General features: G+C 41.6%; 1 protein-coding gene across 1 annotated transcript in view; it reads left to right on the forward strand.

Annotated features, from left to right (window-relative positions):
- LOC137373571 (lysosome membrane protein 2-like) overlaps positions 1-19,003 on the forward strand; it is a 73,399-nt gene that overhangs the window by 46,104 nt on the left and 8,292 nt on the right. The window contains exons 9-10 of the mRNA XM_068038534.1: positions 2,244-2,317; positions 18,113-18,164. Of these exons, the coding sequence (XP_067894635.1) occupies positions 2,244-2,317; positions 18,113-18,164 (126 nt within the window). The remainder of the gene's footprint in view (positions 1-2,243; positions 2,318-18,112; positions 18,165-19,003) is intronic.

Below are 19,003 nucleotides of genomic sequence, written 5' to 3' on the forward strand. Positions count from 1 at the left end.
TCTTGCAGGTTTGATGTAAGGAAGGTAAGTAAATAGATGGTCTGGTCGGGTCGGGCCGAGTAGTGGCGGGTTCGGGTCAGGTTGGGCCCCGTGCAAAATCGGAGGGACTCGGGCCGGGTCGAGCTTGGGCCCGCTGTGGTTCGGGTCGGGTTCTTTTTCCCGACCTAAAGCAGGTCTCTACTTGGCCCTGCCATCACCAAAGTTGCTCCCCTGAATTCGGCAGATGGTGAAGTACTCACTGACAAATAAACAGATGTCCCACTGGGCTGAACGCTATTGTGAGCTGTACTGCTGTGAGTCGGACATCTCCCAGTCTGCGCTTGATGCTCTCCTGCAACTTCCTATTATGGATGAGTTAAATGAAGAGCCTTCATCATTGGAGCTTGAAGGCCATAGATCGCCTAGCAAACAGAAGGGCACCTGGCAAGGACCCGAGCTACTCAAGCACAGAAAATCCCACCTATTTCCACACCTTTATGACCTTCTCCTTCTCTGCTGGAAAGTAGGCTTTATTCCACAGGAGACGCATCACACTATACAAACACAAAGGCGAAAGAAGAGATTGCAACATCTACAGGGGCATCTCACTCCTTAGCATTATGGGGAAGGCCTTTGCTAGGGTCATACTTAAAAGACTCCATTTACTTGCAGACCAATTATACCTGGAAGCACAGTGCAGTTTCCGTGCCGGTAAATCTGATGTGATCTTCTCCATTCGGCAGCTACAAGAGAAGTGTGGGGAACAGAGTATACCCCTTTCTGTGACTAGGATGGTTTATTTTCATAAAAGTGACACAAAGTCTGGAGACTCAATGACACGGGAGACCTAGTTTGTCCTGAGTCTTGATGCTGTCATCAGTTCTCCATTTACAACTAAACATGCTCTTTGGTGCTTTTGCAGGAGAATGACATGTACCTCGGCTTCCCGTGTTTCCATTATAAAATCTTCTACTGTATCCCAACAATAGAATCATGGATCCATGAAAATCCGAGTCTACAAATCCACTTGAGTCTACAGGATATGGGAGACAGTTTTAGCAATGTTAATCTAGGAGTCACTCTCCAAAGAGCAAAAGTGCAGAACTAACAAATATAAAAGCATGGAATGTGATTTCCTTCCTTAGAGGAATGTTAATTAGCATTCATTTGGAATGAAAGCAGGAAGAAAATTAAATTGAGAGAGGTGTGTATGGAGATCAAGGATCACCCCACTCTGGGTTTGCTTTTATAACCATAGGTAAACTGTGGAAGTTTCATATGACTTGTTAGAGATTAAATAATCCACTAATGTGAGTGGTTAGGATCTGGAATGCACTGCCTGAGAGTGTGGTGGAGGCAGATTCAATCCTGGCTTTCAAAAGAGAACTGGACAATTATCTGAAGAGAAACATTTGCAGGGCTACTTGGAAAAGGCAGGGCAGTGGAGCTAGGTGAGATGCTGTTCCAGAGAGCTGGCACGGACACATGGGCTCCTTGTGTCCTGTAACCATTCTATGATAGTGAGGTTTAGAAACCAACCATCTATACTGATTTATTTTTGAAAAAGTAGCAACTCGTGATTTTTATACCAAATTTCTTGATTTTTAAGGGTTTGCCTCTGGATTTATGGGATGGTGAGGCTGGCATTACTGCAAAATGGCCGTCTACCAAGCCTCTTAATGGGATGACGATGCTACTGAACCAGAGCAGAAACCTACAGCAGACCAAAAATTCATAACTCCTTTTGTTCAAGTACTTATCTCACTGCTTGAGACATAATGGATTCTGCTTCCAATCTGGCTGGTATTTCTGGGGCCAGGAATGAGGGGCAAAAATCTAACAAGACAAGGCAAAAGGGAGCTGAAGAGGAGTTTTAGATCATGGAGTGAGGCCTGTGAGTGGTTAGTGTGCCAGTGGGTTTTCCTCTGAGTGAGGTTGGGAATGGGGATTATAGTTAACAAAGTAAGAGAAGTAAATGTTGGGAGGCAAATAATTCTTGATGTTTAAAATAAAATGTAAAGCATGAACACCATTTAATGCAGACACACTGGTAAATAGCCACAGTGCCACCTAATGTTAAGACTGAAAGGCAAGTATATGAAATATAAGAAGACAGTGCAGAATTGCTCATTTATAAAATAATATAAATGGGTGTGTACATATTGCAGATTGGTGAATAGCATATAGGAAACAATAGACTTTTATTTCTATTTAAATACACAAACGCATATATTTGTCTGTGCTGACTTATTTTTACTGTTCAGCTTACAGGACTCCTCGTGAGGGCAGCGAAACGAGTCCAGATCAATGTTTACATTGAGAAAATAGATGGCTTTCAGTAAGTAGGTTCTGAAATACTGTGCAACATTAGTGCTTGGTAATGAGGATTTTAGGGATGTACTGTTTTTGTACATCGTTAGCATTACATTTACTTACAATTTTTGACAAAAACACATTTCTATGAATAGAAGATTTGCACAGTAAAGTTGAAGTTTATGATTCCTAAAAGTTTTGAAACCAATATATAGCTTTTTTGTTCCTATAAAATTTTAATCCCAATATTCAAGACAGAAAGGCTAGGTTTCTATCCAATTTTATTGTCACCCAGGTTTTGAAGATTTTCTCTTTAAGTTGATCACAAAGCATTGGAAAAATAGAAGCTCATTTTAAGGTTATTTTCATTTCAGACTTCTTTTCTTATTGCATACAGTAAGTTTATTCAATTGATTTGGCTGATGAGACAATTTGACCTTTTAACTTGCCACTGATTACTGCTGCTAAATGCATAACCTTAGCTCTTGTCTCCATTGCAAACTGGCAACCACTCAGGGCTCAGGCTCCTCTGTCTATTCGACCCATCTGTGTACCTGCTGCTCATTCCCACTTGCTGCTACACCTTGATCAACACCTTTTCCCACTGGCCCCAGATTATTGTTCATCCTGGATGGATTTACAACTTTTTTAATGTCTTTTCTTTAATAAAATTTCCCAGAGCACTTCAGAGATGAAAAGTGGACACTGAGGATAGTGAAAGTCTGGAAATCCCTCTCACAAAAAGCTGTTAAGGGAGGACAATTGAAAATTTCAAAACTAAGATTGATAGATTTTTGTTAGGCGAGGGTATTAAGTATTCTGGAACCAAGGCAGGTGTCTGGAGTTGTGATGCAGATCAACCATGATCTACTTGAATGATAAAACAGGCTCGAGGGTCTGAATAGTGTTTGCATGTCGTGATGGGAATAGAGTTGGGGAACATGGCCAAAGATATGGTCAAAGAAGTATTTTGTTTTTATATAAGGGGCTTTTTGTAGAAGATGCAGGTAATAGTAGGACAGAGTGGTTTTAGAAGAGTATTTCTGAAGCAGCTGAAGGCTGTGCCACTGATAGTGGAGTGTGGATGCAAAGGAGGACAGTCATAAGAGTGGAGGGCAGGCACAAGAATGTAGAATCGTAGGAGTTTGTAGAGACAGGGAGGGATGAGACTGTTCTAGCTGAGGGATAACGTTCTGAATTTGATGCTGAGGGCTGGTGCAAGATGTAGCACCTCTCAAACTCACAACCCCGACCTTCTAGAAGGACAAGGGCAGTAAGTGTGAGGGAACCCCATCGATTCTATGGACCCCCTGCCCCTCCACCTCACATACCATCCTGGCTTGATCACGTGACCTATCACACTCCATCCTGCATCAACTTAGGCCTACCACGCTTGGTGATTTGACTCCTCTGTTCAGCTTTTCCACACTGTCTTACTTCTCCTTTGGACACCTTTTTTGCTCATTTAGTTCTTAAACCTTCTTCCAGTTCCCCCACATCTTGCCCTATAGTATCCCCCATATCACCACCCCCCCCCCCCAGCCTTCAGTAAAGCTGTCGAAGAAGCCTGCTCCAAAAAATAAATTTTTTTCGAAACTGCCATCATTGCTTCCCCTCCACCTCCCTCCCCCCACCAACAATAAAAGCTCTAACAACTACTGCAATATCCAAAAATAATTATAAAATCTTGGAAGGGTCTCAATGGGGGGTGGGGGTGGAATGTTATGCTCTCCCCCCAAGTCGGGTTTGGAGGCGGGGAGAGCATATAATCAGTCCGAATGGTGGATGGGGGAGACCCCGCCTCCACCCAAATTAAGTCTGGGGTGAGAAGGCCTGGGAGTAGCCTTCCTGCCCTGCTGCCAATTGAGGTCCTTAAGTGGGCAATTAAGTGGGCCTCATCCAGAATTAGCCCAGCAGCGGGCAGGCCTATCACCACACGGGGGCACGCCAAGCAAACGCCAAGGGTTGCTCGTCGGCTCCGGGGGTTATGGGGGTGGGGGCTCCCTCGTTACAAGGCACATAGTGCCTTAGAGAAGAGGGTAACCCACTGATAGCCACCCCCCTGCGCTTGCTACTGACATCCCTACATAACTGCAACACCCCTCCGTCCCCGTCCCACGAAACCCTCCTGCTGTGTGACCTGATTCCAGGGCCTTGGGTGAGTCTAGTACCGGCAGCAGCCACTGCCTCTGCCAGTGGCGCTGTTCAGTTAAAGAGCTGCCGGCCTCTGATTGGCCGACAGCTCTCAGCGGGCGGGACTTCCGTCGCCGGGGTCCTTGATCCTAATTGGCACTTGATTTGGTGGGCTATCCCCAGAGGAGCCAACGTGGGACTCTCGCCAGCACTCTTGCCGGTAGTCGAGACCCCTGTCGCTGGCCATTGAGTGGAATGAGTACACAATGTTCACACCATTCGTGACTCCTCAGATACTGAAGCAGTCCATGTAGAAATGCAGCAAGACCTGGACAATATCCAAGCTTGGGTTGGTAAGTGGCAAGTATTATTCGTGCCACACAAGTGCCAGACAATGACTATCTCAAACAGAAGAGAATCTAGGCATCTCCTCTTGACATTCAATGGCATTCCTGTCAACATCCTGGGGGTTACCATTGACCAGAAACTGAACTGCACCAGCCATATAAATACCGTGGCTACAAGAGCAGGTCAGAGGCTAGGAATTCTGTAGCGAGTAACTCACCTCCTGACTCCCCAATGCCTGTCCACCATCTACAAGTCAGGAGTGTGATGAAATACTCTCCACTTGCCTGGATGGGTGCAGCTCCAACAACACTCAAGAAGATTGACACCATCCAGGACAAAGCAGCCCGCTTAATTGCACCCCATCCACAAATATTCGCTCCCTCCACCACCAACGCACAGTGGCAGAGGTGTGTACCATCAAAAGATGCCCTGCAGCAACTCACCAAGGCTCCTCAGACAGCACCTTCCAAACCTGCGACCTCTCCCACCTAGAAGGTCAAGGGAAGCAGATGCATGGGAACACCACCACCTGCAAGTTCCCCTCCAAGTCACACACCATCCTGACTTGGAACAATATTGCCGTTCCTTTACTGTGGCTGGGTCAAAATCCTGGAACTCACTTTCTAACAGCACAGTGGGTGTACATATTCTACATGGACTGCAGCAGTTCAGGAAGGCAGCTCACTACCACCTTTTCGAGGGCAATTAGGGATGGGCAATAAATGCTGGCCTAGCCAGCGATGCCCACATCCCATAAATGAATTTTTAAAAATTGCAATCAGACATCCTGCCCACAATAAGACCATTCTTGTTAAAGTCTTTATCTAACCCAGTACAACTGCAGCCAGAGCTCACAGATGATTCTTCCACCTCTGTCATCACCTTCAATTTTGCCTGAGTAACCCTCCACTACAGTGGTGTGTTGTCGTGTTGCATCGTAGGTGTTACTCTAGCAGCTTCTCCTGCAGTGCCCAAAGTGTCACTCTTTATTTGGAAGTGCTGATATGATTTTTGCGATTTGTACATGTGTATCTCTGGAATCTATTTTGTTTTGGTATTGGAACAATGGTTTTTAAGTCACCACCTCATTTGGGGGTGACTTGTTTGTTTATGGCTGCCTCACCAAGTGAAACAAAAAGTTCAGGAATTTGAGGAACATTAGTCAATAATTTTTAATAACTCTACAAAATATATCTTTCTATGTTTTTAAAATGATAACCACTGCCTCATTTATTTATTGCAAGTGTACGCACATGCATAGTGTTTTGACTCCATATGGTCAGTAAGTTACTTTCTTGTCTATTTAATCAATCATTGGTGTTAAGAAGTTTGTTTTTATTTCTGAATTTTGGCAAGTGCATGGATTTCTGTAGGGAAAGAAACCAAAGTTGTGTCATTTGGATCAAAGCAGTTTTAAAAGGTGGGAGTGGGGCAACATTGATGGTCCTTAGTAGGTACTGAGAGAAGAATGTCTTTAATCTGCAGCAAACCTTGGTCTTTCATTCCTAATTGAACATGGTGGAAGGACAGCAGTACACTGACAGTTAACACATTGATTGATAGTTCCCCCATTGGTTGAGGCCATCAAAGGTCAACACAGGCCATGCACCAAGGCTTGTTCCTGAAAAAACATCTCAACTGTCTCCCTTAGCTTAATCTCCATAAATATTTCTTTTCCCATGGTCATTGTGGTTGATCTCTGGCCAGAGTCACAATAATAAGAATGGGTTCCTCACTTTTAACTTTTTATTTGAGAAAAAAGATCTCTAGGAGATCCGAATCTAACGTTGAGCCCCTTGGAGGTGTTGTGAATTGTATAAGTAATGGTGGCTGTCTTTTTGCTTCACTGCACCTTCGTTGGTCCTTATTGCTTATTTTCTTGAATATGAATCATTACTCTATATTAACCCCTCCCCACCCTTGCCCCTATATTTGCCTGGGGTAGACACAGGTGGGGGAACTTAGAGTCATAGAGTTATACAGCACAGAAACAGGCCCTTTGGCCCATCAGCCATCCAGCACCTAACTGTTCTAATCCCATTTTCCAGCACTTGGCCCGTAGCCTTGTATGCTATGGCGTTTCAAGTGCTCATCTAAATACTTCTTTAATGTTGTGAGGGTTCCTGCCTCTACCACCCCTTCAGGCAGTGCATTCCAGATTCCAATCACCCTCTGGGTGAAAAATTCTTTTTCCTCAAATCCCCTCTAAACCTCCTGCACCATACCTCAAAATCTCTGCCCCCCCCCCCCCCACCCACGGTTATTGACCCCTCCGCTAAGGGAAAAAGTTTATTTCTATCTAACCTATCAATGTCCCTCATATAATTTTGTATACCTCAATCACATCTCCCCTCAGTCTTCTCTGCTCTAAAGAAAACAACCCCAGCCTTTTCAGTCTCTCTTCATAGCTGAAACGCTCCAGCCCAGGCAACATCCTGGTGAATCTCCTCTGCACCCTCTCCACTGCAATCACATCCTTCCTATAGTGTGGTGCCCAGAAATGTACACATTACTCCAGCTGTGGCCTAACTAGCATTTTATACAGCTCCATCATAACTTCCCTGCTCTTATATTCTGTGCCTTGGCCAATAAAGGCAAATATCCCATATGCCTTCCCAACCACCTTATCTACCTGTGCTGCTGCCTTCAGTGATCTATGGACAAGTACACCAAGGTCCCTCTGACCCTCTGTACTTCCTAGGGTCCTACCATCCATTGTATATTCCCTTGCCTTGTTAGCCCTCCTGAAATGCATCACCTCACACTTCTCAGGATTAAATTCCATTTGCCACAGCTCCGCCCATCTTACCAACCCGTTTATGTCCTCCTGTAATCTAAGGCTCTCCTCCTCATTCTTTACGACACCACCAATTTTTGTGTCATCTGCGAACTTACGGATCATACCTCCTATATTTACATCTAAATCATTAATGTACACTACAAACAGCAAGGATCCCAGCACCGATCCCTGCGGTACACCGCTGGTCACAGGCTTCCACTTGCAAAAACAACCTTCCACCATTACCCCTTGCCTCCTGCCACTAAGCCAATTTTGGATCCAAATTGCCCTGGATCCCATGGGCTCTTACCACTTAACCAATCTCCCATGCGGGACCTTATCAAAAGCCTTACTGAAGTCCATGTAGACTACATCAACTGCTTTACCCTCATCTACACATCTAGTCACCTCCTCGAAAAATTCAATCAAGTTAGTTAGACACGATCTCCCCCTGACAAAGCCATGCTGACTACCCCTGATTAATCCATGCCTCTCCAAGTGGAGATTAATCCTGTCCCTCAGAATTTTTTCCAATAGTTTCCCAACCACTGATGTTCGACTCACCGGCCTGTATTTACCTGGTTTATCCCTACTACCCTTCTTAAATAATGGTACCACATTCGCTGTTCTCCAGTCCTCTGGTACCTCTCCTGTGGCCAGAGAGGATTTGAAAATTTGTGTCAGAGCCCCTGCAATCTCCTGCCTTGCCTCACATAACATCCTGGGATATATCTCATCTGGGCCTAGGGATTTATCCACTTGTAAGCCTGGTAAAAGAGCTAATATTTCCTCCCTTTCAGTGCTAATATGTTCAAGTGCATCATAATCCCCCTCCCTGATCTCTACACCTACATCGTCCTTCTCCATAGTGAACTTTGTTTTGATGCTTAAAAATAAAACTTTAAAAATCCAATTCTGTCACAACCAAGAAACTTTCCACACTTTTCTTTCCTTCATTTTTTGGTGCGAGAGCACTCCGTGGAGCTGGCAATGTAACAATGCTGGTGGCACAACAAGTTCAGGTGTTAATCCAGAATCCATAGCACAGTGTTCACTTTTCAGCTATATCTATAGCTGGAGAAGATGTGATTTAATTACTTTTTTTTTGTTAATGTTTCTCCTTTTTTTTATCCATTACTGTTGGTGCCTGGGTGCTGGTGCTCTGAAGGAAATTGCCAACTGTTTTTAGCAGTGATGCTTTGCTGATAGAAAAATCCTAATCCAGAACACCAAGTTCTGTATTAGCGACTCACAATGCATGTAAATTAGTAGGAACATGGACTTAAGCTAGTGCAACGTTTTTTTTAAAATGAATTCTCAGGATGTTTTCACTGGAACGACGGATGTGGAGGGGCGACATGATAGAGGTTTACAAAGTTATGAGCGGCGTGGACAGAATGGATAGTCAGAAGCTTTTTTCCAGGGTGGAAGAGTCAGTTACTCGGGGACATAGGTTTAAGGTGCGAGGGGCAAGGTTTAGAGGGGATGTGTGAGGCAAGTTTTTTTACACAGAGGGTGGTGAGTGCCTGGAACTTGCTGCCAGGGGAGGTGGTGGAAGCAGATACGATAGTGACATTTAAGAGACATCTTGACAAATGCTTGAATAGGAAGGGAATAGAGGGATATGGGCCCTGGAAGTGCAGAAGGTGTTAGTTTAGGCAGGCATCAAGATCGCCGCAGGCTTGGAGGGCCGAATGGCCTGTTCCTGTGCTGTACTGTTCTTTGTTCTTTGATGCGGGTGTTGTTGCAATGGCCACATTTATTGCTCATTTTTAGTTTCTTTTAAGAAGTTGATGGTGTTGTTTCTTGAACTGCTGTACATTTGTAGCAGTTCATTTGATAATGAAAATGAAAAACTAATTTCATAGATTAAAATGTATTAATAAAGCACCATCCATAGGATCCCCCGAGAGGGGCTGGGTAATCCTCAGTAATGTATCAATCTGTCATCAGTCAATATGTCTAATTTTCATATTAATTACATTGATTTCCAGGATGTGAGTTGAAAGTATTTTAAGTATCAGTATCTCTTACCAACAAATGGAGTTACTGAGACACAGTCCAGTCTTTTAAATCTCTGTAGAGATGTGCAGAATCATATACCATATCATATCACAGAGCAGTGGCACTGTACTTTAGCCGATTAGTCTTTACACACGTGCAGTCTGACCCCAATCTCCTAATAGCAGAGCTATCTGCTTTATAGATTATGAACATACTATTTTGCATTTCCAACATTTAACTTGGCCTTTGAACGGTGGCCCATCAGTACTTTTACATTCAGTGAATCAAAACCAGTAGACCGTTCAAAGCTGACTGCCACTGTAAATATTATAAATAAAAACTCATGCTCCAACTGGGATTTATGGCTTTGGAAACTTACATTTAGCATTAAAGTAAAACCAGAAGTTCACAGTTAACTGAATGAAGACCATGCCCAGTTGGCAGAGATCAGGGATAAACCCCACAGCAGTCACCTTTGTTTGCCATGCAGAGGCATTGTATGAACAAAGGTTTTGTGTTGACAGGACTGAGTTCTCAAGTTTTCTAACAATAGCATTTTTTTTTTAAATTAAGTGAATTTTATCCTGAGATGCAATCATTCTGTGACTTTTTTTTCTTTGGCAAGTTAATGGCACCTGATAATTTGCTAAGCACAGCAATGGCGGAGATTTTTAAGGAATCAGTTGTCCACAATGGCCTGGCCATACAGTACATAACAAAAATATTGGCAAGTACAAAGTCCTATTTCATTTGTTTTCCGAAGAGAAAAAGCACAAAATGGAATAGTTTAAAGACAATGTCATCTGTTGAAAAATGAAACGTGATCTGAGGGCACTTTCATTCCAATGAAATAAGCTTTTCCCGCTTTCAGATTTGGACATACTATGGTTGTAATGAGTTGTTTATGTTGTCTGATGCAACACCAATGAGATGTGTGGAGTCCAGTTTGCTGAAGATCTCTTAACAGGTTTATTAACAACTAACTTGTTATATACAGTACAGAGCAGACTATTTACAGAACTTTCATCTGGATATTACAGTTGCAGAATGAGGCTGGCTTGTAGTCACATGACTATGTTCTGGTATTTCGCACATTAGCATACTAAAATCTTAAAGGCATATCACTCTTCAGGCGATCATACAACATCCCCTTTCTTTCCAAAGATATGTCTCGTATGCTAAAAGTAAGAACACATAAAATTAGATATCAAAATTAGTTATACGGGTTATAGATTATACAGTTTACAGGTATGAGGATAGAGATTGTGAAATTTACAAGTGCAGAGGCTTAGAAGTCCATATAATCATTTCAGTGGTTTGTCAACTCTTCCAGATTTTGTTATGGTATCAACTTCTGGGGAGTGTGGATTTCACCCTTGCCTGTTTTTGGTTTGCAGGCATGGTGTTGGTTGTTGTCCTGTTGTTCCGTCACACCCTCATCGTCGGAGTGTGTTCTTTCGAGTCTGCTGTGCGCAATTGGAGTATTGCACACTTCTCTTAGTTGGCTTTGGTTCCTTCTCAACACCGCTCCACTAGATGTTGTAATCTTGTAGGACCTAGACTCACTGCATGCTTCGATTCCTCTGCGGGTAGCCATGTTCTTATTGTGGGGTTTATGACCCGACCTTTTATCCTACGTGTAGCTGAGGTAATTCTGCCCCTGCTTATCGGTCATGCATCATCTTCATTGTCCATTGTTTTTCAAGCAGTGTCTCCTGCATCTCAGAGAATTTGGACAGATGATGCTTTGGCAGAGTCTTCCGCATTTGTCTGCCAAACATGACCTTTGCTGGTGACAGAGTTGTAGCTCTGAGGTGGAACAGGGCAACACGAAAATCTTGTTCCCTTGTCCCACACTTCAAGATAAGTGATTTGACTGTGTGAACCATTCGCTCGGCAAGACAATTAGATCTCGGGTAATGTGAGGATGTCACATGTTTTATCTCCCATTTGGCCGTATACTGTTGCCCGTTGTCAGAAATGATTTCTTCAGATCCACTGAATAGACTGAATATGGCACTCAATGTGTCTGCAACGACCATGCTTGTAGTGTCTTACCTGTCTGACAATTGGAAATTTGGAGAAATAATCGGTGACTAAGATAAAGTCGTCGCCATTAATGGAAAATAGATCGGTGGCGATTTTGGACCAAGGGACTGATGGAATCTCGTGATGGTGTAGAAGTTCTTTACATTGTTGTGGTTGGTGGCTCTTGCATGCCTCGCACATCTTCACTAGCCTTTCAATGTCACTGTTGATCCCTGGCCAATAAACAGTGTTTCGTGCCAGTCATTTTGTTCGCTCTATGCCCATCTGGCCTTGGTGAAGTTGTGACAAGATGTCCTCTCTGAGAGCTTTGGGCACAATCACTTGTTTTCCCTTGAAGATGATGCCTCTCAAGATACCAAGTTCATCTTTATAAGGCCAAAAGCATCTGAGAGTTTCTGGTACCTCTTTTACTATATCAGGCCTTCCTTTTACGATGACTCTCCACGGTGCCTTCAGTTGTGGGTCATTTATTTCTTTTGAACTTTCTATTTTGCCTTTTGGAAGGATTGTTTTCAGAGATGTTTTACTTGTGGTTTTCAATCTTGGACTTTGTCTTTTCACCACAGCTGCCACCATGTAATGAGTTGTTTATGTTGTCTAATGCAACATAAATGAGATGCGAGGAGTCCAGTTTGCTGAAGATCTCTAACAGGTTTATTAACAGCTAAACTATTATATACAGTATAGAGCAAACTATTTACAGAAGCTTTGTCTGGTTGTTACAGTTGCAGAGTGATGCTGGCTTGTATTCACATGACTACATCCTGGCACTTAGCTCATTAGCATACCAATATTTTTAAAGGCACATCACTCTTAAGGCAATCATACAACAGCAGTTACCTATCTGAAGGGTGTTTAAAGTTTCATGGAATAAAATGCATTTAATTATCAGCTGATGGAAATTGGGGGCAGACAGCAAGATTTAGAAAAATACAGACTGACCAAAGTGCAGTGCATGTATGATGTGGCTTTGTAAATGATTCTGCAGATCTCTATGGATGTCTAGATGACTGAACTGTGTCTTTGAAACCAGTGTAATTAATAAAAGAATTATACTGAATGGATACTAAGAGTACCTACAACTCCTAGCCACCTGGAAGTGAATGAGATTAATGCTATGGATGGCACTTCAAAACCTCATTTCAGACATTAAAATGAGCGTGCAATGCAGATTCTGTATAAAGCTCTGTATACTCAGCTCTTGGATTGGAGTATTCTCAGCAGTATAGGTTCTTCAGTATGTCTTGTGTGCTGTGATGTTTCTGCATTGTTTATGGATCTAGAACAGTTTGCTAGTGTCGGTGGTTTGCACTATCAGGAGTTGATTTTTTTTTAAACTACTCTCGTACTAAAGCTCTAATCCAAGCTTTTGCTTTTATGGCTGACCTGGATATGTACTGTGAAACCTGGGACTGGTTTAAATATGTGTTCTCATTAATATTGCATATGTATCCAAGTTGTTGATACTAACAGATTGTGCTTTTCTGATTTAGGATTTATCTGCCAGTGAGGCATCAATACTTGACAGCAGACCTTTCCAAACATTCAGACCCATGACATTGGAATAGGACAAACTAACAAATAGGAAATATAAACACAAAGGACTGTTGCTAGGGCTATGAGGCTTTATGTTGCCCAACATTTGTAGCTTAGACACCACTGCTCTAAATGCACAAAATGTGCTAATAGTAATATATTTTATAACCTTTTTAAAAATGTTTCCACTTTCTTGCATCTAGTATTGTCATATTCAGTGTGTTACAATCTGGTTAAAGAACAGTAACTTTTTAAAAGAAATTTGAACTCCCAGTTATTAACTGAAAAAATAACACCACAAGATTTCATGTTTTAAGCAAGCACCTTTACTGTACAAGAGTTAAAGCAAGTACTTCTAACTTAAAACGCTATATTTTGTAATCATTTATACTTTAAACCCAAAGTCTCAACTGAACATGAAGTCTTACATTTAATCCCGAAAATCTTAACAGAACACTCCCTGTTTTTTTGCTTCCACCCAAGAGTTCCCCTATGCTTTACAAGATCTTGAAGGTTCAGTCACTTCTCCTGGGACCAGTACAATGCATATCACAGCTCTCAGGAACTCATTCCAATTTCCCTTAGTTTCCCAGATATCTTCTGAGGTGAGGCATTTCTTGGGGTTCTCCCTTTAGTATCCAGCTAGGCAAACCCTCCAAGACCTCATGAATTTGGATTTCTCCAGCCTGAGTATGGGCCTCACTTGCATCTGATGTAGTGACTTCAAATCAGAAACAGCCCTGGTTCCTGATGGCCTTTCTGCTCCTTGTCCCAATTCTCTCTCCATCAGGTTCAAGCTGCTCCAAAACACAGATTGACTTTGAGAGAAATCAGAGATAAAATACCGGACTAAAAGGGGCATCTCCTTGCATAATCTACCTCCATTGCAATGTGGTATATTTGGGATGTTCCGGATAGAAATTTAGACTAATTTAACTTCTAGCTTCAAAATAAAACCTTTGATCCGGAGCCTACATGAATAATTCACATTGCTAGCAAAGACAGGGCAATTCTCTTCAAACTTACTGACTTGAGTTCCCCAACTAAACAGGTCCACCTGGTGTTTTATGGCTCTCACCCCTGAAACTCTGACTCTGTAAGTACACATGGAAAGACCTTTGAAGCTTAAATTTCTTGGGTGGTCTGGCAACTTTTAAATTCTAGAGTTTCAATTACCTTACTTCTACAAATTTAATTTCCCCAAAACTAAAAGTGACTTTTTAAAAAAATATATAAACCAGATGATAGTAACAAACATTTGAAGTTGTGATTCAGAGGGCGGGATAAATTACATTTACACTATCTCAACCTTGAGTAAACCACACTGCACAAGTATGATCTTTCCATTTCCCACACTCTGCATCCCTGTAGAATGACTAACTGTGATTGTCCAATTAACTCCAAATTATAGGAAATTGTATGATGTGCATTGATGTGAGGCTCAAACTGGATGGAGATTACCCAAACAATTATTATGAATCGCCAAGTAGAAACTTGAATCCTAGCTATCTGAACTGGATTTTAATGTAGATCCCCGAGGTCAGAAAGCAAATGGTTTGAAGGAAAGAAAGACTTTATAAAGTGCCTTTCGTGACCCCAGGACGTCCCAAAGCACTTTACAGCCAATGAACTACTTTTTCAAATGTAGTCGCTGTTATAAAGCAGCCAATTTGCAGAAAGCAAGCTGCCACAAACAGCAATGTGATGATGATCGGATAATCTTTTTTGTAATGTTGATTATGCGATACATATTGACCAGGACACCCTTGCTCTTCTTCGAAATAGTGCCGTAGAATCTTTTATGCTTGCCTGAGAGGGCAGGCAGGGCCTCAGTTTAACATCTCATCTGAAAGACAGTACTTCTGACAGTGCAGCACTCTCTCGGTACTGCACTGGAGTGTCGGTCTAGATTTTGTTTGCTCAAGTCTTGTAGTGGGACTTAAACCTACAATTTCCTGACTCAGACGAGAATGCTATCAACTGAACCACTGCTGACACACCCATATTTCTCAGGTACTGCCCCTCCTTTTCAAAACTGCCTTCATTATCTCCTCAAAGAACCCAACGTTAACCATTCCATCCTTGAAAACTACCACCCCATCTCCAAACTCCCTTCACTCAACCCATTGAACATGCTGTCACTTCCCAAATCTATGGCCAATTTTTCTGCAATTCCATATTTGAACCTTTGCATACCATTGCACCCTGTTATAGTACTGAAATTGGCCTAATCAAAGTCAGAAATAACAATCTGTGACATAGTAAACTATCCCTTCTCGTGCTTTGCATCCTACATGAGTGTCAGTTGGCAGCACTGTTGTCTGAGTCAGAAGATTGTGAGTTCAAGTGCCACTCCAGGACTTGAGCACAAAAATCTAAACTGACATTCAGTGCAGCTCCTGCACTCTTCTTGACCCACTCTTGGTAACTATGTTTTAGCTGTCCAGGCACCAGGCTCTGAAATTCCCTCCCATAACCTCTCCTTCCTCCTTTTCTAAGACCCTTCTTAAAACCCACAGCTTTACACAAGCTTTTAGTCACCTCTTCAAGTATCTCTTTTTTTTATGCTTGATGTCAGTTTTTGTCTGATCACGCTCATAGGGTGTTTTCCCACACTAAAGGAAAGTTTTTTTTTTTGGTAATGATTCAGTTATATAACAGGTGCAGTTATGTAAGTCATTGTAAGATATAACCTCTAATCAATTCCACAGTACAGTGCAATGGCCGTCAGTTGATGAAACTGAAGTGAGTTATAAAGTACAGTCCAGTTGGCAGATATTGCTAAACGGCAACATGGAAACATGTACTTCCTGCATCACCGATTAAAACTTTCACTACCTCTTCAAGCGCTTTTTCAAATGTGGAAGAACAGTTTTTGAGAAATTGATATGCAAAAACACAGTTGTGAAACTAATTTTAACTAATGTAAGCATACAAGCATATATTAATGTAAAAATGATGGAAGTAATCTGCTTTTGCACAGTTATCATTTGCATATTGCCTTGAATTGAATGTATTTTTTAAATGCAATGCACCAGAAATTTAGTTTGCAGCATATTCTATATTATACTGTGGACTCAAAACTGTTTGGATCAATAATTTCCATCCAGAGTTAGCAGTTGGTTTAATGGCTACAGATCAATCCCATAAACTGCAGTAGCTCAGAGAAATTTTAGTCTCCTTGTGCTGGATGGTTTTGTATGCTTTTAGCTTGTGTACAGTGAAGCTGAAATAATAATTTACTCAAATGGCAAGAGTAGCTTGTGTTGTAACATCTCAGAATTAAAACTGAATTTTTTAAGCATTTCAGTTTTGTTTGCCACATTATCCCTTGACCTTGTTTATGACCCAATTTTCTATTTTCCTCTACTTTTTCTATTTCTCATATCTTCTCATTTATCTTAACTTTCTATTTCACTTTATCGTTACTTACCTTTTATGTCCTGGCTTTCATTGGAATTGATACTTATGGGCAGTTTTTTTTTTAAAGATAAAAATGCGAGAATGTCAACCTGATCCACTTTTATGTATTTAAAAACTGGAAAAGGATGGCTACTGGAGGACGCTCAATAGTGACCCACACAAAGCACATGTTCTGAAAAGCAAGCCTTCCCGACATGCTAGAGTTGAGAGAGAAATTTCTCCCCTACTGTCATTTCCCAGGTGGACACAAATCTAACCATTGCCTCCCTGCACTATGCAAAGAAGTTCATTGTTTCCCTGATCAGCTGTAATATACATATGAAAATGTAATATTGTGCTTATGATTGTGTCTCCTCAGTAATTTAAGGCAGATTGTTCAGAGTACTGGGGTCTCCAGCAGGCCAAGGTCTAGCTTCCAATAGAAATTCTTGAAATGCAGCTTACCTTCAACCCAACACCACCCCTAAAAAGGAAAGACTACAAGAATATAGACTGTTTGGCATCAAAAATGGATGTGTATTTCACTGCCCAATCCTGTGAACACCGACTATGTTGGTTATAGTTCTCAAATAAATATTAAGATTAAATCAAAATACTGATACTTTACATGTCATTCTACTTTGAGTGACTTCCTGTTTTTTAAAAAAACACGTTGAATTGTGACTATTTTAACCATTTGTTGTTAGACTATTCGTTACACTGTTTTTTTTTCTCTCTAGTGGACTTTAGCCGTGACATGGTTCAGCATTTTGTTACTGATTTATACAAGAATCTCACCATCAAATGTGGTTTAATATGAAACTGTTTTCTGTAATGTAATTCTGAACTGAATCTTGCCAGAAAGTTGATGTTCAGATTGTTGGAAAAATATGGTCGGGCTTAAAATTAGGATGCAGGTGGCATTCTGGATCCAGAGGCCTAAACAAATTCACAAGAGTGTATGATTTTCAAAGCAACAGACTTGCAAATGTTGGGTTCATGCCAATGAGCTGCCAGTACTCTGGAAGGAGGGACTTTTTTAAATTGCAAAAGTTCTTTAACTTATAAATGTACAATTTTTTTGTACCTTTAGACTGAGTTCTCCTTTGATGCCTCAGCTGATTCTAGACATTGAGTACCTACCTGACCTATATTAGCTGTCAGTCAGCTGGTGGTGCTTCAGTTGGCCTTAGTGCCTTTGACTTGCATGGGGGAGGTGGAAGAGAAGAGTGAATTCCTACACTTATTGCTATCCAGCACACCCTGCTAGAAATGCATTGGATGAGAATGGGGCCTGGCTCAGCGGTGATGTCCTCTTCCCTCTTTTCCTCACACATATCCCACCACCTACCCTCCCCGCCACAGCTAAACGTGCTTGATGTTCACTTTCTAAACTCCTCTGTCAAAGATGTATGAAGTGCTGTTAGATTGCAACATCATGCTCCAGATAGTTCTCTTCAGAAAAGGAGAGGAAATGACGAGGAGAGAAGGACTTTCTGAAACTTGCAGAACTGGAGTTGAGTAATTTCTTCCATTTTATTACTAAAACTTTCTACTTTATTTCTGCAGGCAGACTGGGAATGTTCAAACACTTGTCTTTCCTATGATGTATCTCAATGAGGTAAGACTATTTCAGAACGCTCAAATGAAATCTAAATATTCAGAGTGAAGGTACACTTATTATTGCCAGTATGTGAAGACATTGTTTGAAGTATTTGTACCTAGACAATATATTGCCTTCCAATAGATTTTCCTTTCATACCTCTACAATCACCTCTGACCCAGGGTTCTGTCTATGAAGTCTCCTCTCTTTTTCATTATAAGTTTGGGTTGGGTGGGGGGTGGTTAGACGCAGAGGTCTGCAGGTTTCCACATGAAAACATGCACGATTCAGTCCTGAGCACTCCTATTCCAAGGACAAAATGCTGACTGGAACTGTTGTTTTGAGTATTTAATCAGTCTTGTAGCAGAAATTAATGGTATTTGGACATTTGAAAGATATGAACAATCTAAACACTTTTATTCCCCTCTCCTGTGAGAAAGCAAGACAATACTATAGATGCTGGGCTACTCCAAAATACATAGTGAAAATACTGTATTAATAAAATACCCTGCATCTATAAATTTAACATGATTTATGCTGTAGAGACTGCTTACAAGTAGTTCTGTGCAATGTCATCAAAATTACCAGTACAATGTGGTGCATTTGCATGGACTGGAAGCTACATATGTTATACACAGGGCCCTGTTCTTTGCAGATAGAAAGAACATGTACGCACATTGCGCCTGTTTCAGCTAAACAAAATAAGTGACAGCCATTCACTGGTTCATTCCTCAGGGCAATGCCTTGACCAATCAGAGTCAAGCTGCCTGGTTTAAATTTCAAACAAAGCTTGGCAATTAACTGTCAGTCACCATAAACTGGTGCATTCTCCACGGCAACGCCCCTACCAATCAGAG

Source organism: Heterodontus francisci, chromosome 1, assembly GCF_036365525.1.
Source record: "Heterodontus francisci isolate sHetFra1 chromosome 1, sHetFra1.hap1, whole genome shotgun sequence".
NCBI lineage: Eukaryota > Metazoa > Chordata > Chondrichthyes > Heterodontiformes > Heterodontidae > Heterodontus > Heterodontus francisci.